General features: G+C 50.3%; 1 protein-coding gene across 2 annotated transcripts; it reads left to right on the forward strand.

The window, feature by feature from the left end:
* The first annotated feature begins 239 nt into the window (after nt 1–239).
* On the forward strand, nt 240–22001 carry ADA2 (adenosine deaminase 2). Of its 2 annotated transcripts, none has more exons than XM_019288764.3 (10): nt 240–407; nt 1339–1664; nt 3954–4179; nt 10543–10753; nt 13838–13965; nt 15045–15135; nt 15435–15543; nt 16496–16653; nt 17486–17688; nt 18615–22001. In XM_019288764.3, the coding sequence occupies exons 2-10, from the start codon at nt 1352–1354 to the stop codon at nt 18721–18723; spliced, it is 1548 nt and encodes a 515-aa protein (XP_019144309.1). In that variant the 5' UTR covers nt 240–407; nt 1339–1351; the 3' UTR covers nt 18724–22001. The 2 variants fall into 2 exon arrangements, with proteins under 2 accessions (XP_019144309.1, XP_010402433.1); XM_010404131.4 differs by having other exon boundaries at nt 240–403.
* The last annotated feature ends 1456 nt before the right edge of the window (nt 22002–23457 follow it).

Genomic DNA, 23457 nt, shown 5'->3' on the forward strand with positions numbered 1-23457 from the left:
TCGGGACGGCTGCACAGACGAGCCCCGATGCCCTCGCTGGCAGGCAGCGATGGGTTAAAGAGCCCACCCTGTGCAGGAGCTGGGGGGTTCTCCTGAGCGACCCCGCTCTTTTGGCAGCCCGGCTCCCAGCTCGGCTCCCTTCAGCGCCCGTGTCCCACTTTCTCATGACCTCCCCTGCCTCCTCCTCCTCCTTATATATTCATGAAGCAGCCCAGCTGGGGAGAAATAAAAGCTGGGCGAGCCGGGGCGGCAGCACAGGAAGAGGAACTCGGTGTGCCTCGCTGCAGGGACGGACCCTGCTCCTGACCCGTGCCGGACAGGGCTGGCTGGCGAGGGAGAGAGCCGCTCCCTCGGGCAGCAGCTGCTGGATGAGCTCTGGATGCCAGCAGGAGCAGAGTCAACAGTAAGTGAGTCAGTCTCACCACGGATAAGATAACACTTTCTTTAGGATGTTTCCTTTTCTAAGCCCAGAGCCAGGCCTGATATGGGGCTGCATCCACCCCTGCTCTGTTGGCTGCCCCAGCACGCCTTCATCCCCTGGGACCAACTAAAAGGCATGAGGATGTCCTCCTGGGCCACAGGTGGAGGAGAGGCTGGAAGCAGAAGACACATGCACAAGCAGGGCCTTTCTGTGTAATTCGCATAGGATTATTTCAAAATGTTGAGCCTTTCTCCAGCCTGCTTTGCTCTGGAGAGATTGGCGTGGAGGGTCACTAAAGCCTGGTGTTGCAGTTGTGCTTTTTGGGGGGAGGGAGGGCTCGCAGAGTTCACATGTGCCTGTCTCCTCTGATCTCTTACTACTCCCATGGTCTCACTTCCATCTTCTTTCTTCTGGGATTGCAAGGAAAGGACACACCTCTGTTCCTGCAGAGGAAGCCTTGGGGTTTTCTGCCCATAGCTGGAATATACTAAAAGGGTGCAACAGGATCTTCTCTCGACTGGAGGGAATCGGGATCTGATTAGCTCAAGCCAAGCTCCTTACTGTCAGCACAGCCAGCACCTTGGCACCAGCATCCCTTATTCACTGGGGACTCCATCCCAGCTGGCAAGCAGAGTTCTGATGCCACCGATCCCCCATTCCAGGGCTAGACCTTTGCCTTGATGTGCTAATCTGATCCAAGGAGCAATGTCTCTTCACCCTACCCAGCCATAGGGAGTGTGCTGATACATAGGGAGTGAGCCCTAAATTCAGGGGACACTGGTACCAGGTGCTCCTGCCAGTACTGAGCATCCCATTAACCCCCTACTCCTGCAGGATGGGCCAACAGCTTCACATCCCATTGCTGAGGTGTCACCTCCTGACCTCTGCTAACGCTTCAGTCTTTTCTCCCTGTCAAGGTGCAGCTCTAAGATGAAACCTCCATCTGGGCAAGGCATAAGGCTGGCATACCTTCTCCTGAGTCTGGCTTCCCTCTGCCTTCCCACCCCTCTCTGGAAGGACCGGGACTCCCTGATGCAGGAGGAGAAAGCCCATCAGACAGGTGGCAACTTGGTGCTGAGTAGGCAGGAGCAGCAGCTCAGCACTAAGCTCGTAAACCTCAAGAAGAAGGAAGTGGAAGCAGCCATAACTACGGGACAGTTTCCTCCAAGCATGCACTTCTTCCGGGCAAAGAGCCTCATTGATCAGAGCACGGTGTTCAGCATCTTAAAGCGCATGCCAAAAGGTAGGCTTGGCTTAAGGAGTCTCATCTTACTCATCCTTTCTCACCTTTTGCTTTCTGATCTGGGACAAAACACGAGATGTGGGAGACAAGCTTATGAGAGCTGTAAATTGTGCTCATTGGGTTCCAGGAAAAGCCCTGACTCTGAGCTCAGGGGCGGGGTAGGGGGAGAGAGGAAGAGGGGGATGGATTGGATGAATACCCATTTCCAGCAATTGTGGCTTTTGGTTTAACTTACAATATGGATCCTTTAAGTCTTTCAAGAGTGGATAAGGGGCAGAGGAAGCAAAGACAACAAGAAATAGCAGACATCCCCATTTACTCAGCATGTTCCAGCCAGGGCCTCTCTTTTTCCCACATATACATTCCACAAACAGGCTACCAACCTTGTGTTATTCTCTGTCTTAGCCAAAAGTGTTGTATCCCCCAAAAAGTGTTTCTGCAGGTGGTTCTGTGGCAGACCTGGAAGTCTACTGGAAAGTCTGGGGGCACTAGAGGAGGAAGGGGCTACCTCTAGCACTGGAAGTTTCTTTGCTTGTTGTGTACAAGCTAAAGCCTCTGTACCTCCAGCACTTAAGGTGGGCTTGTAAAAGGGAGAGGAGCAACTTTTTACATGGGCAGATAGTGACACAGCCAGGGGGAACAGCATTGAACTAAAAGAGGAGAGATTTAGATTAGAGTTTAGGAAGAAAGTCTTTACTCAGAGGGTAATGAGGCACTGGCACAGCTTGCCCAGAGAAGTTGTGGATGCCCGTCCCTGGAAGTGTTAAAGGCCAGGTTGCTCAGGGCCCCATCCAATCTTCCCAACTTCTCCCTCACTGTCTCTGCTGTGGGATGCAGATCCCTGTCTTGCAGCATCCTAATCTGTTACCATAAATGATTAGTATGTCAGAAATGCTGTCATCCTTTCATGGCTGAATTGAACAGTTAGGAATTTAAAACGCCCCTCTTCACCTCCAGTGTCACTGATACCAAGTGGGAGTCAAAACAAATAATTAACACTCTTCAATCCAGGTGATGTTAAAATGGGTTCTTGGAATCTTTGCAAGGGCCATAAGCTTTCAGGGCCAAGATCACATCCTCATAGCTGTTTGAGTAGGACTTGAGCCCCGGGGAGTTCCTGTTGTTTCAAGCACTATTGTAATTCCTGTTGCTGTTCACATCGGGAAGAAGGTGACATTGGCAGCCAGAGGAGGGTCAGACAGCTGCAGCATGCCCAGTCTGGTGCACCAGCTCTGCTGGGAGCTGCAACCACAGCTCCTCAGCATCTTTACAGCCAGACCCTCTCTAGTGGGAGATCACAGACATTAGACTCCATATTAGATTAGTCCACTATAAATTACAGTCTTGAACCTAATCTAATGTCAAATATATACCAGTCTTGTGTCTTGGTCTTGCTGTTCATGGTCTCCCTTTACCCCTAAGGGCATCAAAGCTGTTTTGACTAAGAGGTCTCCCCTAGACTAATAAAATACATCTCTAAGACTTCAGCTCTCACAGTATCTTCCCTTTACAAAGGTGAAGCTTAGTTCAAGTACCGATAACATCAGGAGTCTTTGGAAAAGGAGAGATTTCAGCAAAATGAAATGATAAGGAAGGTGAGCATGCAGAGGATGCTTCCTGTGCCAGGAAGACTGGCAGTTGCCAACATACTGCACAATAACAGAGTGTCCCAGAGGCCCTTCGTGCTGGCCAGCAGCAGATGCACAACGTAAGTGAGCATGCTTTTGGTAAAGCACAGAATAAAATTGTACTTCTGCATCTGAGTGCAATTCCCCAGTGTAACATGGTCTGGGATTTTGGTGTATGCCAGAGTTCAGAGAGCTGAAAGAAGAGACACGGACTAGACACAAAAATTGAAGCTGGAATCCAAACAGAGCTTTGCTTCAGGTGTGCTTTAGCCAGCATGCCTTGTAAACTGCTGCCTACTGTGAGAGTTCCTCTTTAAATCAGTGCAGCCGGAGCCAGCTCACAGCAAAGTCTGTCTGAAAGACCTTTAATAACTCGGAGCATTTTCCATCCCAGTGGAGAAGCAGAGCTCCCTATTGATTTCCCCCCTCCCTGTGCTCCCAGGGAGCTGTCACGCTCTGCCTGCCCAGTGTCTGATGTGGAGGGGGCCACATCCTCCAGCCTGGGGGAGGCAGAGCAGCCGTGCAGTCCTTGCTGGGAGAGATCACTCACAGCCTTCTAGAAGCATTTCCAGATGCCCCTGGATGGGCAAACAAACTGTTATCACGTCAAACCTTCTCCCCAGCCGCCTGGACTTATCAGGATGTCCTTGTCCCCCACCAGGTGCTGTCCTCCACCTGCACGACTACGCCATGCTGAGCGTGGGCTGGCTGGTGTACAATGCCTCCTACCTCCCCGACTGCTACATCTGCTTCACCCACACGGGCTCCGTGCGCTTCCGCTTCTCCAAGCCGAGCCCTCCCCACCCTCTGCCGGCCCAGTGCTCCCAGTGGCTTCTGCTGGAGACCTACCGGAGACAGCTGAGCAACGTGACCGAGTTTGACAGAGGGTGAGTGAAGAGGGGTTGGTGCTCCACGGCAGCATTGTGTGTAGCCAGCAGGGTCATCCTGGTCCAGCTTTCCCGTTTGCTTGCTGCTCTGGAAGTGAGGAACTCCGTTTAGGGCTGTGCACATGAAAAAGCAAACAGCAGTATAAGAGCTTGATGGCTGCTGCTTTAAGTACACCAGGGACCTTAAGAACTGAATTCTTCTGTGCACACTGACACGCTGGGGACAGTGGTTTAAGTAGATTTATGAGACCTGTCCCCACCTCAGCACCCAGGCTGGATGGACTCTCAATGTGGGACAGGGCTGCACGGTGCCTCATCCAGTGAGGTATGCAAAAACTGGATGAGGAAGCCAAGAGCTGAAGAACAGGCTCTCCCCAACAGCTCAAAAGTCATTTGCAAAGTAATTGTTTTCATTCAGAGCAAGAAGTTGGGCAAACGACTTATGTTAATTACTGCACTGGCAAAAACCCCTCAAACTTCCCAAAATAAAACCCAACCCAGCTCTCCCTCCAAACACCAAACTTGTTTTCTGAGGACTGCCTTTGAAACCCCACTGGCACCCAGCACCTGGAAGCACGAGGCATTCCTTCCCAACAGGACCCTCAGGCACCAGGAACTGCAGCTCACCCTCCTGGGCACAGGAGCCCTGCCTGGTAGAGCTCCTTCCCCCCAAACACCCTCCTGCTAACAGAGCTTCTGCCCTTACAGGCAAGGCTCCTGCAGATGTCCAGGAGCTCACACAACTCCCCAGAGCATCACTCACCCTCCTGCCTTTTATCAGGACCAGGCTGTTCTGAACCACCTAGCATTTAATCACTTACAGGTGGCTGGCAAGAGCCTGGCTCCCCCTCCAGCCAGTGGTGATGGGAAGACAGAATCCTATCTCCCCATCCAGGGGCCATTGATCCCGGGACAAAGCCCCGCTGAAAAGGCCAAGAGGAAGCCTGCAGTTCTGCCGCGGTGTGTGGGGGGCTGGAGAGAGCACGCTAAATAATGCATGAAGGCAGACACTGAGCGATGAGGACAAAGGAAAATATTGAGTAGCCATCCATTCAGAGGGCACCGCTGTCCGTGGCGCTCCGGGGGCTGGGGTCCTGCAGGAAAAAAAGAGTGTGGGGTGTCATGTAATGACAGACAGTATTGCCATGCCAACACACAAGGAGAGGGCTGGATTAAGGCAGTGCAGATGACCCTAATTCCTGCATTCCCGAAGTGAAACTTGGTGGGTTTTACTGCAGTGCTCTTCAGTGAGGTTTTGTGCTCTTAAAGAGAGACCTTTTAACTCTTAGTGAGCTGGTATCCCCTCCACGTGGAAGCTGTCTGGGCTCTGTGCCCTGCAGATCTGGGAAGAAGGTCAGGTTGAGAAGCTGAAGCTTCCAGACTCGTGGCATGGTATTGCCTTCCCTCCCCAAAACCAGCAATGGGCAGGGCAGAGGGGTCTGACTCTTGAGGGCATCCACCATCCCTCTCTTATGAAGGTCCAGAGGGAAGGAGAAAGTGATGGCAGACCCTGGGCTCTTGACCTTTTGTATCCTGAGGCTCAACTGCCTTGACACGTGATGGACGAAATAATATCCAGTGAGAAGTCACTCATCTCTGTCTTCCAAAGAGAAAACTGGTTCTCCATTAGCTCCCTTCCATTTCTGCTGGGAGTGATGAGGAAGGAAAGATGACAGCGCCAGCTCTCTTCAGCCTCACCAGGAGACCCATAAATCATGTGCAAGAGATTGGATTTTGAAACAGCTTCACTTCCTTAAAGCCCAAGCGATTGCACTGGGCATTTAGAACTGTCTTAGGAGCAACCCTTCATTGCACTTGGTTTCAGTTGTGTTTCTGTGGCGTGATTTTCGTGATTCCGTGACTTTCTGGCAGAGGCTAAAGGCCAGGGCATCCTGTACACCTGGGTGACTGGAGCTGTGCATTGTGCGCTTCCCTCTGCTCCTGTGTGGAAACACTTGTTTCCAGAGGCAGTATTGCCACATTCCTCTTCTTTTGTGTTTGTCTGACAATGTTTAGTGGCCACAAGTCAGAGCAGGACTTCAGAGTGGCAGGCACTGCACAGGGCACAAGACAGAGCCCTGCTGCAAGGGTCTTCCCAAATGTGGAGGGGAAACCAAAGCAGAGGCCAAGGAAGTGATTTTCCTCAGCAGACGTGTGCCTGAGCCAAGTACAAACTTGGATCTCTCGCATCCTGGGTGCTCACTTACCCATTTGAGTATGCTGTCCTTCATTTCTTCTCCTTCCGTGTTCATCACCACAAAATCACAGAGGAGCCATTGCACATAATGTGCAAACACACCAACAGCAGCCACGCTGAGGCACTTCCCCTCCTATTTTCATCTAATCCCTGGGTACTAGTCTAGGGGTTAGGAATGTTTTTGGCCGTCTGGAAATAGGTCTCTAGCCAGGAATAGGCCCCAATCTGTTCTGCTTCTCAGTTTCTGGAAACTCTCCCAGTCTCTTGAACATGTGCATCCCAGGCTACCTCTATCCTGCACTCCTCTTTGCCCTTGAGCACTGACAAGCTGAGAGAAAGCAGATGTCAGAGGAAAGAACGGATGGATAGTTGGGTGGTTTCAAGGAAGTGTCAAGGGAATATGGCAGCAGGGAAAGGCTCTCATGCAAGACAGGGTGGATCAGCAAAATGTGAAGGAACAATGGAAATGTTTCTGAGACACTACACCTCTTTCACCTTACAGCATTTCTGACCAGGAAGGGGCGGAAGAAAGGGGAATCTGCATAATTTGTGCTGTTTGCATTTTTAGGTACATATACATATGTGTGTGTGCTTTGGAAGGGACTCCTTTTATTTGTTTCCCTCAAGAGAAAGTCTAATCATTCCTATTCAAAACACACATCTCATGGGCCAAGACCCTGGAGTATTGTGTTACTGGTAAGCTTCCAAAAGGATGCTGTTAGGAGAGCCAGGAGACCGTGGGCCAAGGGACAGCGAAAGGAAGGGAATTTTGCTTTCATACTTAAAAGGAAAAACAATCCACACTTATTTTCTTCACAATCAATTACGATACAGGAGAATGTCATTCTTTCCCTCAAGAGGCAACGTAATGGCTACCATCTCTAAAGCAAGAGCATGCCCCCGGATATTTAGGGAAGCAGCATTGACATTCCAGATATTTGTAAAATACCACCGCACACCCCCCGCCAGCAGCCCAAGGATTGAGGCTGTGCCCAGCAGAGCTCTCTATCACCAGGATGAAGTCATCTGTGAGGGAGCTGACACCACGGCCGAGGCTGCAGGGACAACTCCCCTGGGCGCTGGCGGCTGCCCGGGCCGCCATCACCTTCCCCTCTGTGTCCTCTGACTGCCTTATCTCACAGAAAAATAGGGCAGTGTGTGCATTACGAGGGGAAAAAAGGGAATAAAAACCCACTACAGAAACAAAGCACTCTGCTCCCTCTACAAGTCTCCCCTTGGGGAGAAGAAGAGGGGATGAGAGAGAGCTAGAGAAAGCGAATGAACCACATGTGACAGATGTTAGTCACACTATTTAATGCACCACTGGAAGACATTTAGATACTACGGTGAGGAGAAGGGGCATAATTACCCATCGAGAACAGAAAGAGAAGCAGGAAAAAGAATCCCTTTAAAAACAAGGCAACAAAACCTTTCACTTCTGTATTATATAGCACAGGAAAGGAAAACGGGGGAATAAAACCAGGAAAAGAGAAAGCAAACCCACAGCAGAAAATAAATAATCCTTGGCTGGTCATTTTAGCTGTGCCCCTTTGGGCATATGCATTGCAATAGCATTGTTCAGTGCATATATGACATGACATGGAAGGCTATTTGTAGTCTGCACCTGATCACTGGCAAAGGCCCATTCCAGAAAAGAAGCAAAAAAAAAAAAAAAAAGTATTTATGAAGCATTGGTTCATCTGCATGAGCTACTGATGACAAAAACCCCCGAATCCTTAGGACATTATCTGGTTATCAAGGATGGATCACTATTATGCAATAAATCTTCAACAGTTGTAAGGATCAATAATCAGTCTCAAAGGGAAGGGGATTATAAAGAGGAGCACAATTTGATTTATGTGCTTTTAGGAGCAGGGTGTTGTGGGGATTTATTGCTGTTTCTAGCCCAAGAGCACAGGCTAAGTAAACGACCACGAGTTTGTACAGCCAGATTTAAAGGCAGGGAGCGGAGCCCTGCGTGCGCGCATCGCTGGAGGAGCCGAGTTCTCACAGGACAAGGGGAGAAGGTGGTGGGAGCCCGACTAACCACCCATCCTTATCTGAAACAGAGCTGCCTGGAGTGGCGAGAACGGGCTTGCACGGCCTTTTGATCCACGGGGAGGTTTTTCCCTCGGTGCTCGCAGCGCCGGCGGGAGCAGCCCCGCTCGGCTCCCGGCTCCGGGCAGGTGCTCTCCGCCGGCGTGCGGAGCTGGAGGGGAGCTGCCCTTCGGCCAGGAGGGAAGGGGAAAAATCTCTTTTCCCCAGCTCTTCCCACACGAAACCTCCCCGGTGAGCAGCAGCACACCCTTTCTGCCGGAGGCTGCCTCCCTCTCCGCAGCTCGGGCAGCTGGATCAGCGCCTTCCAAGATGCTCCCGGCTCCTGCCTTCCTGGTTTCTGGGGCGATGCCGCGGTGTCTCCCACCGCTGCGTGCTCTCGCTGCCCACCCCTTCCGTGGTCCGGCTCGGTCTTCTCCGGTTGCATGGATTACTGAGCAGTGGTTGGGGTTGCCCAGTGTCCTGTGATAATGGCACCAAAGCCCCCATTGTAATGCATGGGAAGGCAGAGCCCAAGTTGCTGTGGAAACCTTAACTCTGAATTTTCCTGACTGCTGAGCATTTAAAATCTCATCCTTAACGGCAGGAGCATCTCTTTACGTACAGGTTTGTTCCTGGCAAAGAAATTAACAGAGTGAGGGAGAAATGAAACTGCAGCCCCTGGAAGAGAATCCTTAGAGAGTGAAAGAGCAGGCAAATCCTGGGGGAATGGGCTCTGTTTTATGGGCAGGATGGAGGGATTCAAAAGGCATATCTGCCCAGCATGTCTTAGTTTATGAATTTGGACCAGATCACATTTTACGTCTGTAGGGGGGCTGTGGGGGTTTAATTCCATCCAGTGTCCTGGATGAAGATAATAAGATCACAAATCAAAGCCACACCTCCCATATAACAGAGCAGAGCACTGCACGAGGATGGGGGCCAAGACATCAAACAGGAAACATTATTAAAGATCAGTAGCTGTTCTTGAGGGGAAACAATATACTCAGATGAAAGCTGAAGCATGGCTGAAAGTACTTCTACCTAAACTTGCTTAGTCCCTGACACGAGATAAGCACTGTGCCAGCAAGAAAACCGATCTGTAGGTGCTGTGATGGCTTCCATTTCTCCACCCAGGAATGAAGTGAATCACCCCTGCATTGCCATTTAGACTTTGCCCACTGGTATGAGAAATTTATTATGAGCTACTCTTCAGGTGGAAGAAGGGGGGCTTTTGCCAGAGGCAAGGCTTCAGGTGGGATGAAGGCTATCAGCTTGCCAGAGGGTGGTGGTGTGGCACAGATGTTCACCCTGTCCTAAATGCAAGCTGTCACCCACAATTACATAATCTTGTGATTTACTGATTCCCTTAAACTCTGCTTGATAAAACAACCCACTGTCTCTCTGGACTTCCAAAAGAGGCTTATGTGCCAGCTGAGTGTATGGAGGAATAAATACATTTCTGTCATGCCAAGGAAAAGCCAGGACTGAGATTCCTATCAGCTGTTTCCCTGAAGTAGCTATCAGCAAGGCAGGCAGGGCATCAGGTTTGCTCTCACTGGTGGGGAAAAATGATTTCTGATTCGGAATTGTTTTCCCCTTGCCTTTTTCAGATGGCATACTCTGACAATAGAAAGGTACCAGGACAACTTATGGGCTCAGTAGGCAGGTTGGTGGTGGCCCAGCCCATGGCATCTCCTGTAAACTCAGTCTGCCTTTTAGGTACTGAACAGAGGGTCAGGTGTTGTAACATTTTATGTGCATTGAAGATTCTTGGGAAAATATGTTGTCTGCAGGAGTAATGTGCATGCCTGCTTTCAGATTAGGGATACCCTGGGCAGCAGAGCGTAATTGATACAAAAGCACCATACTTGCTTTTGTAACTCTATTCCTCCTCAAGATTTTGCCCTTGAGAAAGGGAGGGGCAGGTCTTAAACACCTACTCCTACCCTGCTTATAGCTCAATGTGTACCATATGAATTCTGTACCAGCCATTAGAGGAGTAAATACAGGTGGCAGAAAGATGACCCGAATGCTTCCTCATTGCACCAGTCGCTGTTATGCCTGTTGTATTGCAGTGCCAACAGGCTCTGTTTGTTCTCCTCATTCCTTCTCTTCTCCCTTTTCTATAGCTTGCTGAGAAACCTGACCCTGGTGACAGATGCCCCTGAGCTGGCCTACCCCTCTCAGGCTTTCATTTGGAAAAGATTTGAAGAAATCTTTCTCACTGCCTCTGGACTTATCTGCTATGCACCTGTGTTCAAGGCCTATTTCTACCAGGGGCTGCTGGAGCTCTATGAAGATAACATACAGTATGTCGAGATAAGAGCTATCCTGCCCGCGGTACGTGGGGTTTGGCTTCTCTAGTAGTCTTTTAAATCCCTTTTTCTCCATAACCTTTCTCAAGCCCTATCTTGAATTTAGTTTTTGGATGTTTGCCTACCTGCCCTTCTAAGGATGCTGGAAAACCTTGATCATATTCAAAAGTCTTTCTTGGAGATTTGCATAGGGAAGGGCTTGAAAGTGAGGGATTCTTTGTTCTTAATGGCTAAGGGAGATACCTGCTGTGACACCAGCACAAAACTACAGTGTACAGTGAGACTGGGAGCTGTGTCAAAACCTTGCTCATTGGGAAGATGCAGCTCAGTTTTGTCTGCACCAGAATCACGTGTTCTGTGGCAGCTATTCTGAACAAGTTTCCTGTCTTGAATAGAGACTTATTCTGGAATAGTTTATGTCATTTTAAACCCTCGGCTTATTTCAGAATGATTGCTCTGAACAGGCGAGTTAATCAATTGGAAAAACACAACCTTCCACAATTTGCAGACAACTTAAAAATTTAGCTGTGTGTCTGAAGTATGAACTGCTCCTTTCATTGCTACTAACACCAAAATCTGCTGGTAATGGTTCAGGCGTTTCTCCCTGCGTGTCACCCAGAGCTGGTCAGATTGTCCTACAAACCTACTCTGCCCTAACGCCTCCCCAGGCACCAGCAGACCACACCAATACGTGTTCCCACTTTCCCAGTGACAGTTTTGTCACTGCAGACATGCCTTTCCCATACAATTCTCCAGCCCAGCTCCACGCAGGACTCCATGGGGGTGGGAGTTCTGTCAGAGGGGCAGATGACTTACCAAAACAAACACTCTGGGTCTGCTGGTCCTCACCACCCATGTTCTCAGCAGTCCACTACAACGGGACTGGAGCTGCTGTGCGAGGTCCCTCCAGCAGCACCTGAAGGACCAGGTGGCGGTGGTTCGTGCCTGGGAATGCAGGTGGCAGCTTGCTGCTGGCCCCACGGCATCCAGCGGATGCACCAGCTATGCTGATGTCCTGCTGGCATCCCAGCTCCTGAGCGTGCCTGCCAGCAGCTTCCTTAGCTCACAGCCCATGCATGCCATGGCTGGTGGGCTCCAGACAGCTGCAGAGGAATATCTGTGCCCCAGCAACCACTGCTGCTGCTGGGCAAGCCTTCACAGCCACCCCGCCAGCAGACAGGCAGGTGCTGTCACAGGTTTGGAGGCTGATCTGGCTTTGTCCTAGCAGCTGGGGAGCGGGGCTGCTGACCCTGCCCTGCTGCAGCTTGGGCTGGCCCCACAGCAAGATAGGGCTCAGTCTCAGGGCTGCAGGCCACTGCTCTGTCGTGCCTGAGAGGAGAAGGATATATTGCAAAGGGGGGGAAAAAAAAAGGGGTGTGGAGAAGGCCACAAAGTTTACGTGTGTCTTACTTTGCTGGGGGTTGCCGTGAGCCGGTTGCTCAGAACTCAGCTGCCACCTGTCTTTGGGATACCTGGAGAGAGAAAACAACAGCAGTGTCAAAATGCCTGTGCTGTGAGGCAGTTCGAGCGCTGGCATCCCCTCAGGCCACCCAGGTTTCCAGGCCAAGAGTATCTGCCATGGTACAAGTGCGTGGGCCTGACTGGAAAATACCCTGCCTTTTCCATCAGCCCTTAGACACGGTGGTAAGCCCTTTTGACGAGAGGCTTGGCAGGGAAGATTCGCTTCCCATCCAGCTCCTGATGCTGGCGGTAGCCGTGGGAGCCTGCAGAGCCCTGGGGCTCGCTTGCAGCCGGCAGCTGACGTGCTGTGAGCTCCAGGCAGGCTGCCTGCAGCCCGGGCACCACGGCAGGGAACGCCAGGAGCCGCACCACGCTGGGATGGAGGGCAGTGTGGGCAGCGAAGGGACAGCTAGGCTGAAGCCGGGGTGAGAGGGCAGGTAATGCTTCGTGGTGAAAGTCAAGGTGAGCAGGGTGTGATGGGAATAGCAAGATGCTTGTGTGGCTGGAGATCCTCCACGAAGCTCGGACAGCAGCGCTGACACTGCAAAAGCTCTCCTTGCAGCAAAGCCTGCCAGAAGCGGCCCCTGAGGTAAAGTAAATGAAAACTGGGATTTAGTGCGAAACAGCAAACATTGTGGAAAAGCCCCCTAAGCCCAGCTGTGTTTGCAGATTCAGCTGTGTAAAGTCTCACATTCCCATGGGCTGCAGCTGGGGAAAATTCCCTCTGAGCATCTGCAGCTGCCCCACGGCTGCTGGTGCCTGCAGGGGGGACACCCTGTTGTGACGGGGTGCGGGGCTTTGCGAGGGGCATCCTTGCACGGGACAGCTCCAGAGAGGAAGTTAGGGGGTAAAGTGGAGCAGTTGAAGGCTGGAGGAGAAAGGTGACAGAGAAAAGAATGGTGAGAAGGGTGAGAGGAGAACCGATGGAGTGGTTTCAGCCACTGTCTGTGAGTGACTCCAGGCAGGGCCTTTGTGGGTTCGTATCAGTGGGGGCATTCAGGGTCTCCACCCCTGCTGAAATCAGGGCAAAAGCCCTGAGAAAAGCCCTGAGAACAGCCCTGGTAGTGAGGAACCTCCAGAGCAAGTTGATGAGAGAGAGCATGCCAAAAGGATTCCTTTTCCCAGTTTGCAGCCAGAGACCTGGGAAAGCATGGCAAGACTAAATGACTGACTCAAGGTCATGAAGCAAACCTCTGGCGGAGGGGAGCAGAAGCCCAGCTCAGCTGGTAGCTTATGGAGCTCAGCCATCGCGTGCCTTGGGGCTGCCTCGGCTGACAGACTGCCACTGCAAGGCACAGAGCGTGTGTGAGCCGCCAGACAGCTGGACAAAACACTCCAGCATTTGATACAGACACGAGTAAGAGGTCACGGTCTCGGCTGGGTACTCAAGGGCGCTTGCTTGCCACGTCTGAACATGGAGAAACTCATATCACATGGGAGGGAGGAAAACCATTCCTTGGTTCTTGCCAGCTTTTAAAGGCTTGGAGAAGAAAATGTTCTGCACAGATTTTACTGCTTTTGTTTTCCTGCCCTGCTCTCAGGACCATAGCACTTTGCTTCTCCCAAGGTTTTTGTCAGTTCATTTCTCCCACCTTCCCGTAAAACACCTCTTCTAACCACTGCTTGTCACGTGCTGTTCACGCTGCAGGTGTATGAGCTGGATGGCACCCGGCACAACAAATCGTGGTCTGTGGCAACCTACCGGGAAGTGACCAGGCAGTTTGTGAAGGAGCACCCAGACTTTGTTGGAGCCAAGATTATATTTGCAGCGCACAGGTAGAGGCTGAGCATGGCTAAGAGCGCCTGTGCCATGTCGGAGGCAGGCAGAGGGAGGACCGGGCCGGGAGAAGCAGCGCTGAGGGCTGGGCTGGAGTGCCACAGTTGGTTGGCAATGTCCATGTGCATTCATAGACCCCGGGTGTTGACTCCTGAAGCATTCCCTGGCATGTGTAAAAGGCTGAGGGTGAGAACTCATCTATATAAGTCTGTGTACGTGCGAAGCGAGCAGGGTGAGCGCCAGAGGAGCATCCGTGAGCCCTGGCAGCGGGAATGAGCCAGGGCAGGGCTGCCTGTGTGCGTGTCCAAGCCGTGCCTGCTCTCTTCCTGAGGCTGGACTCACTCCCACTCCGTGCAGAGACAGCAGTGACAGCAGTGCCCGAGTATGGGCACTCGGTGTGGCAGAGCTCCCCGTGGGACCCTGCAGGCGCTGCTCCCCGGCAGCCTGTGTACGGGATGTTCGTGCTGCTGCCCGGGCAGGCGGGCACAAGGCTGCTCTCCAAGTCAGCCAGATGCCATGAAGTCATGTGAGGTGATGCTCAGCAAGGACAGCAGACCTCTCAGCAGTCTCTGGTTTGGCACAATGAGCTTTCCAGTTCAGAGCTGGCTTGCCTCTCTGGCCAGCTTGGGGTATGGACACAGTCTGCAAAATGCACTGAGAAGTTTAAGTCTGATAGGGCTGGAAGAAACCTAAATGTAAAACTCTCTTGAAATGCAGTTACTGTCTCACCTCCCAACAAAACAGTCGGGAGGAAAGAAAAACAACTAAACATTTTCTCTCCACACTGCTGTGTTCCCGTCCCTGCTTGGTAAGTGGGAAAGCCAGTGAGTTAGACAAGCATGCCTCAACTCAAGTGACAGCAGGGTCTAGCCAGGCATTTCCTGGTCATTCATGGGTTTCCTTTCATAACATCAATTTTCTACTGCCGTTCCTCTAGAGACCTGAAGCTGGTTGTCAGCTTCAGGAGCAACTTGCATTTTGGAAATGCCCCTGGGGGCCCCATTTCACAACTCAAACCCCGACAAGGCAGGCCCACGGGAGTCAGCTTCTGCAGCACTTTCTCTCTCTTGCTCTCTAGGATGCTGAATGTTTCCCAGATTAAAGAAGCCATCGTCACTGCCATGGCACTCAGAGCCCGCTTCCCAGACACCCTGGCAGGCTTCGACCTGGTAACTGTATTTCTTCTGGGGCTTCACATGAACCCCTGGTGTTACAACCACATATATACCATGGCATGTGTTGTATACCAGAGCCAGAACCTGCGCTGCCACACTGAAATCAGCATTAATGAATTGCAAATCCTCCAGCTTGGGATTTTGTTCGGTGTAATTGACAAAATCCCCTGAAAGAATCAGCTCCCTACCCCACAGCATTGTAATTTCAGCACAGCTGGCACCTCATTTATTAGGGCTGCAAGTCCCTCCATCTTCCCAAGCATGCTCAAAAATACCTTTTTGCCTTCCCCCAGGTTGGTAATGAGGATGAAGGTCATTCTTTATGGGACCTGAAGGATGCCCTGACCATCCCATATTCCATGGGGGTCAACTTGCCGTACTTCTTCCATGCTGGGGAGACTGGTAAGCATGAGGACTCAAGGCTTGTTACTGCTTGCAGAGGCAAGACTGAAGTCTTGCAAAGAGCAGAAGCAAGCCTGGCTTGCTTGCTGGCTGTGTCTATAGGGTTTGTGTGTGTATACATGTGTGCATAACCAGTTTCCCCTATGCTTCTCCCCATATCAGTTTGGAGCTGTGGCATTCCCACAGGACCCCTCCCTTACCTACTCCCTGCTTTTGACTGTAGGTGTCACATTGCTCAGCATCTTTGACCTGGTGTGACAAGGAGTCACGTGTAAGAGTTATTGCTGGTAGCCATTTCCTCCTTGGAACTGCACTCACTTCTCATCCACAACAGCAGCAGAGTGCCCCAGCCATTATTTTACATTTTAAGGTGAAATAAGGTTTGAGCCAGGCTTGAGGCTTAACTGAACAGGCTCATCAAAGTAACTGATGTACCATTCATTCCTGGGGCAATGTGTTATTATTGGCAACGTATTATTCAGTCTGGGTGGGTGGGATTTATCCTGACCACGTGTGAGAGCCATGTCTAACTTGTACCTTGTGTGTTGCACATTGACATCTACAGAAAAAGTGTGGTTGGTTACCCTGGGCTCCCTTTATAGCCACAGGCAGGAGCAAGCACTTGTAAGCCACAATACATCTCATCCTAATGCACAGGCCAATAATTATCCCTTCTCTCCATTGACAATTAATGGAGTCCAGCATAATTAGCTCAGCTGTAAGAGCAATACTGTAAATATCCAAAGCCAGGTGAGATGAGTGGGTATCTCTATGCTGGGCCATATCCGGGGCAGATTTAGATCCCCGTTTCACTGAAAATGCAAGTGGAAACTCTGAGCATGAGCAACCCCCTCACCTCACAAGTGGGACATCTATTAACAAAATCATCTAGCAGTTTGAGAAGTTTTATTTCCTCACAGCACTGCAGTGACTCTTATCTGTCTCTGCTCAGACTGGCAGGGCACCTCTGTTGACAATAATGTGCTGGATGCATTGCTACTGAATACCAGCAGGATTGGCCATGGACTTGCTCTCACTAAACACCCAATAGCCAAAAGTTTGTCTCTGAAGAAGGATATTCCTGTAGAAGTCTGTCCCATCTCCAACCAGGTATGTTGTTAAAACCTTAGGTCTTGTGGCTGGGTCACTGGAAAGGGGTTTACCATAACTGTGAGGGTCAGCTGGGTGCCACCTACGAGTTTTGATGCAGACAGGCTGGCTTAGTTTCCTTTGCACCACCTTTTACCTCAGTTTGCTACGCAGACACACACACTGTGAGTATATATAAGGCTTGTAATGCCAGTCAGCAAAAAAGAAAATTAAATTCCTATTCAGAGGAACTTGGGAAGGCAGTCCTCCCTAGTGGAGATGAGGCCCAGAGCCACAGAGGTGTCTTAAGAGACATAATTGAAAATACTTCAAAGCCAGGAGGGCCAGAGGCTGAGAAGCTGGGATTGTAACTGGAAGTCCTTGGTTTTGCAGAATTCATAACCAGTGGGAACTCTTCTGCAGCACATTAGGATGGTGCCATTGTCCCCTGGGGGCAGCAGAAAGGATGCTTTGGGTGGAGATTTACTGGTGTGAGCCGTAAGGGAGAGAATCCTGATACCAACTCCACACGCCATGAGCTAAGCATTACAGCAAATGTGTAACCAAAAGATTGCTCCTGAATTGCTCACAGTCAATTGTTCTAAATAAGCACAAGTTATTCACCCCACTGGCCTTGAGGAAGGTGATTTATTTAAGAAATTAATCTCTCTGTATAGGCAATGGAGACAAGCTGGTTCCTCCTGCAGCAGTTCAGAGCAGAGGACACTCTGAACATCCCTCTGGAGGCTGTCCCTCCCTGAGCACACTGACACAGGCAGGTGTGCAGTGTGACCCAGCTGTAGCAATAACCTGGCGTGGTTGTTGTTGTTGTCTCCCACTCTTCCCCACCCAGGTCCTGCTGCTGGTAGCTGACTTGAGGAGTCACCCCGCAGCTGACCTCATGGCTGAGGGGCACCCCATTGTGATCAGCCCCGATGATCCCCCTATCTTTGGGGCAAAGGGGGTCTCCTATGACTTCTACGAGGTGTTCATGGCCATCGGAGGGATGAATGCTGACCTGAGGACCCTGAAACAACTTGCACTCAACTCCATAAAGTAAGTTCATCACCTCTCTCACCTAGTCATAGTAATCATAAGGAGACCATCAGCTTGCTCCCCTTGCTTGCATTTGGGTTTTGGCCTGAGTCTCCTCTGCCACACGAGCTGGGCTTTGTTAATCCGGAATCTCCTCTGTGTGTCTTCTCCAAAGGCAGGACACAGGGACCCCAGAGGCTCCTCTGCCTGTGCTCTCAAGTGTCTTTCTCTTACTCCATGCCTCAGTGTATTCCTCCTCTTCCATCCTTTGTGAACTTGCCTCCACCACCTGGTTCTGAGTTTGGGAGAAATCAATCGTATGTCTTTGTATCCCTTGTCTATTTCTGCCAAAATTTGGCTTGCTGCAGTGTTTGCCATGACTTGTCTGGGAAACACAGGAAAACAATTAGCATTTAGTTTGAGTGCTTAACCACTTTTTCTATTAACTGGACAGCTCTGAAATAAAATACTCCAAAAATACTTTGGATATGATGCCCAGGGTCTTCCTGCACATTCCTCAGCTCTTGCCTGTTTGCCAAATCCTGTGCCAATCCTCAAGGCTATCCCAAGTCCCCACATGGCCAGGGAGACAGCAAATACTCTGATTTCCCAGTGGTCTGGACAAGCTCAGGGCACGTCTGAAAGCAGCAGCAGTGCTGTCTGTTCTGTACTAGTCACTGGGTGCTGCCCAGAGAGCCTCCAGCTTATGCAGACTGAGCTGTTTGTCCTCCTGCTGCAGGATTCAGGAGCTGCTGATGTGGCCGTGGTATTTCTTGTCCCAAGTGGGCTCCAGGCTCTTTACACCATGTTACTCTCTGTGGCCTAGGCATGTCCTGCAAGGGTTAATCTCTTGCTGCCTCCTGCCTTTTCATTTTGGTGCTGCTCCTGCTCCTGAAATAGCTGTCCCCTTGTCTCCTGCCTGATACTGACTTTTGTCCTCCTCGCAGATACAGTGCCATGCTACCGGATGAGAAAGCCAAGGCCAAAGAGGTCTGGCAGAAAAAATGGGACCAATTTGTGGCTGACCTATCTGATAGCTTTATAAGGCAGCTGTAGAGAGGACAAGGCTCATCTCAGAAGGCATTTGGCAAGCTAGAGTGAGCCAGACTGATTGCTAAGAGGGAGACTGCTTCTTCCATGTGACCTGAGCAGATGAACGGATGTCAAAGTCTCACCTGGCAGTGGATGACTCTGGTAAGCCAGGCTTAATGGGCTTAAAGCTAAGAGTCAGCTGCACCATCCTGTGAAAGTCATGGACTGGAGGTAAAAGGGAGCAGTGAGCCTTTGTAGCACCCACAAGAAATCCCCCCTCTCAAAAGAGTCAAAACAATTAAAAATTGCCAATGACCAAATCCCGACATCCTTATTCAGGAAAAACACGCTTTCCAATTAGAGTCAGCAGGAGGTTGCCAACACGAGGATCTCTGAATTTTGCCTTATCATTACAAAATGCAGACCTTGTCTGGAAGCAGCTAAGACAAACATCCAACCATTTGGGCCACTGACCTTCAAGAGAGCAAGGACTGAAAATGACTCTTGTTATGTTTAACCCTGGGCCTGCTGCCAAAATAGCACTGCTAGGTCGAAGAACCAGTCATAGGTCTGGTGGCTGCTATTTCAGGACCTACCATGGCTGCAAACAAGCTGGTGGAACTTGCTCCCAGAACATTTAAGCCTGGTTGCACAGTGATCGTAAAGCCAGAAAAGAGGTGCCTCAGTTGCCAGCCGTTTTTTTACTACGAAGTCTTTTCCTGTCCTCTGGTCAAAAGGAAGACAAAACACATTTCAGGTTAAGTCAAAAACATCCTGGCTTCCCAGACCCAGCTTGATTGGAACTATCCCCCTGCACAAGGCCATGTTAACACAGGCATTTATAGGAAACACCTTTTGGTTTCAAGGGGTTCCACTACCAGCCTTTGTTGCCCAACTCATCATGCAAATGGGGCCTTATTCAGCCTGTCAGAGAGATTTTCACCTTGGTAAAGAACTGCTGAGGATATCCACAGTGCTCAATTGGACCTCTGTGGTTTCCAGCTCCTTGGCAAAAAACTAAAACTACACAAGAAATAGTCTCTAGACAAGCAGATTCACTTTCTTAACATCATCATCATCCAAAAAAACCAAAAAATCTCAATCAGGTTGCTAAATATATTCAGAAAATCCCTTAAGCACACCTACCCTAAGCATGCAGCCAGGATCAAACAGCATCTTTCCCTGACTTCAGTACAATTATGCTGGTTTGCATCAGCCAAGGAAGACTTGACAAAAGTTCCTACTGAAAGACATCTCCCTCCTCTGAACCACAGACTTGCAAAGACTGTTTTGTTTCCTAATCTGACCAGCCTGGGCCAATTGGCTCTCTTTATGCTTTCTGTTAATTGTCTCAAGCTGCCTGGCCATAGTGTTTATTTCCACTGACCTTGGCCAGAACACCTTAGCAGGAGGCAAATGCACTTATTACAGAAGTGGATCAGGCTGCACAGCCTGCATGCCCTGTGTTAAATTGCCCACAGTTCACAGGCTGCAACTTCAACTCTGGTTATCCCAAAGGAAAAAAAACCCAACCAAACCGAACACACTACAAACCCCATCACAGAACACAAATAAAATCACAACAAGCCACACGTGTGTGCATTGCAGAAGGCAGCAGCACAAACCCCAGAAATGAAACAGTGAGCACCCAGTCACACACGCCCCTTGCTCACTGGGGGGGTTGAAGTGCCTCACACCCCCAGCCCTTTTCAGCCACAGCTGTCTCTACTCCAGCTCTCTCTGCTCACACCCCCAACATCTTTCTCTGAAGCATTCTGATGCTTTTTTTTCAGGCTGACCTTTCCTGGGCCTGGATGCAGATTAGCTCCTGGGAGGAGCTTTATACTAGAGGAGTAGCCAGAGCAGAGCCACCCTCCCTCCTCCTCCATGGGTGTTGCATACGCAGCTCAGACTAAAGTCCCCAGGGGAGGCTTTGATCATGGCCAGGTTATAAATGCTGACTTGGGAAATGCCTTACATGCAATGCTGCTGAGGAGAATCGCTGCAAACAAGCAGAATGGCTTCCAACCAGTGACCCAAAGCCACGTCCCTCTCAGCAACCTGATCTTTCAGCTTTGCTATATGTGGATGGAGGAGGATCTTTATTTGCCATGAGTTGATTCTCCCCTAAATAAGCCTCTTTGCTGCCAAGGTGAAGCTAGTCATTAGAGAGCCATCGTGGGAGGAGCTGAGCTCCTCAACACACAGGTTGACCCATGCCCCTTCCTTTTTTACCACAGAAGGAGAGCTTTCAGCTCTTCCTGCACGTGGTCTCTCGAGGTCTTGAACCATTTTTTTGTTACCTGTAGTCCTCCTTTCTCCTCATTACCTGCAGTAGTTGCAGGGCTAGAGCTTCCATTTGCCAAATGCTTGCTAGAACCAGTCTACCTGTTGTGTCCAGTTTGTTATTGCCTTCCTAGGAAAAGGAAATTTCATGCTTTCCTGTTGTGCACAATGGCCCTTTACCTGCTTCACAACTGTGCTGTGATGGGGCCAGGTGCCTGGAGCCACCAGTGTGTAATGCTGTTTGGGGTTACAGCAGAATTGGGTTTCTACAGAAATCCCAAGGGTTCAAAATGACACAGGTCTGAGGCACCTTCAGATGCAGCCCTCAAAAAGGTGAACCTTGACTCTGCAGGGCTATGTCTGCATTTGGGACTGGCTTAGCAGCCCCACTTCTGCTGAAGGTATCCACCTCAGGGGTGGGCAGAGGGCAGAAACTTTTCCATCCTGATCATGTATGTCTGTTTAAATGTGAACCTGCACCACACGGAGGGGCTGACTCCAGTGGTGTGGCCTTCCTTAGATCCCTCCTTGCAGTGGGCATTGCCATGTGTGGTGACTGGGGCTTCCCAAGCTTCCTCTGGCAGCAGATGGGTTCCCACCATATTTAGGGCCTTGGTGAGGGTGACAGAGGGAGGGCCAGCCTGCTTTACTGCTGGGAATCTGCTCTTCCTCAGAGCACGCCTTAGTTCGGAGGAAGGTGCAAAGTGAGAAACCCAGCTGCATGCTCGCCTCTCTAACTCCAGGTGTGCAAAAAAGGAGGAATTTAGGCTGGACCACAGCAGTTATAAAAGATCAATCCATTCAGCTCCAAAGCTTTGGGTAAATTTGGCTGCAGGGCTTCAGTGAGACTCGGCTTTTAGCAGCAGTATTTCAAGGGTTTTGCCGCCAGTCTATTCCCTTTTCCCCAGTACCTTGGCTCCCTGCTCACATTTGTTGGCAAATACATCACATATAATGCTTTCCTGCCTTTCTCTTTCAGAAAATAGCCTATAATTAAATTTTTTAACCTGTCTGTATTGTGGGGGTTATTTTTCCTTCTTCTTTTTTTTTTTTGTAATTTTTTTCCTGTTAAAAAGAATGGGGGATACTCGGATTTCATGGGAGGTTTTAATCTGGAACATGCAGTGCAGGGGGATGTCTCACATCACTCAGCCTGGAGTGATCAGGGAGTCTGAAATACCTTCACAGCAGGCTGCAAAGGGCAGTTTGATCTGTGGAGCTAGCACAGTGTTAAGCCTGAGTCACCTGGCCAAGACACTACACAGGTCCCCTGTTCCCCCTTCCTCAAACCCCACAGCAGCTGCATCCAGCTCAGGGCTGTGTTTTGATACCGAGACCACCTGACAGACAGGATTTGTGTGTGCTGCCGCTCCTCCCACCACCATCTCTGTGGTGGTTACAGCACAGGAAAATAAAGGGACTACTGAAGGTCATTTAACCTGCTTTAACATGGTTTCAGGAAGGGAATAGAGGGAAACAAGAAGACTAAACGATCAGCCCATTCTTTTCAAAGCTGGCAAGTGCCTTGAGGAGCACCAGGTGACTACAGGGTACAACTTGGGGCTCTTTGCCCAAAGTACTGCTGGTGGGCATGGGAAGAAAGCGCCAGCTTGAGAGAGCTTCAATATCTGAGATAGAAGAGGTGGAGGCAGCCACAAGGGTGGTGGGAGGCTGAGTAGGACAGACATAAAGAGGCAAAAAGAGGCTACTTCAGTCTCCATCCAGACTCAGGAGCAAAGAAGGAGAGCAGAAAATTCATGGAAGTTTCTGTTACGGTTCCTTCAAGCAGCCATAGCAATACCTGAAGCCTTATGCCTGTTATCTCCCCCATCTTCCTCTCCCTGTGGCCTCTTCAGGTTCAATTTGTTTAAATGGGAGGTGGATGGAGCTTTGTTTGCAGCACAAGTGTTTGCTGCAGAGCATCTTAGACTGCCTTTGGGGCAATTTAGAGAATGAAATGTTTGCCTCCTGGTCACTCACTGTCAGGAAATGGCTGATCCAGCACTAGTGGTTGCTGTCAAAAATCATGCCAGTAAAAACAGAGGAGTAAGAGTAAGTGGTTGAAAACAGAGATAGGCCCAAGCAAGCAGCTGGATCTATCTGTCATGTGAGCCTCCCTCACTGCAGAGGGACTATGCAGATGCCAGATGCTAAGCAAACCCTTCTGGCCATAAAACACAGGGCTGCAGATGCCTTTTCCACCAGCTCCAAATGATCAGCCTGCTTCAGGTTTTCTTCCTGTGTAAGTCTCTGAATTAGTCTCTTTGCAGGTAGCAGAAGGACATTTCTTTGGTCAGAAACTTGTAGCTCTAATTGGCTCAGTCCTTAATTCCTTTCTTTCCAGGCTTGCAGCAGTTGCAGTCACAGCAGGTCTATTGAGTGTTTTCTGTGCACTGAGGGACAGGCAGGTGAAGGGTCTGGCTCTCCATTCTCCTGGCTTGTCATTTTTATCAGGTTGTGTCCTCCCCCTTG

The sequence above is a fragment of the Corvus cornix genome, chromosome 1A (genome assembly GCF_000738735.6).
Source record: "Corvus cornix cornix isolate S_Up_H32 chromosome 1A, ASM73873v5, whole genome shotgun sequence".
Classification (NCBI taxonomy): Eukaryota; Metazoa; Chordata; class Aves; order Passeriformes; family Corvidae; genus Corvus; species Corvus cornix.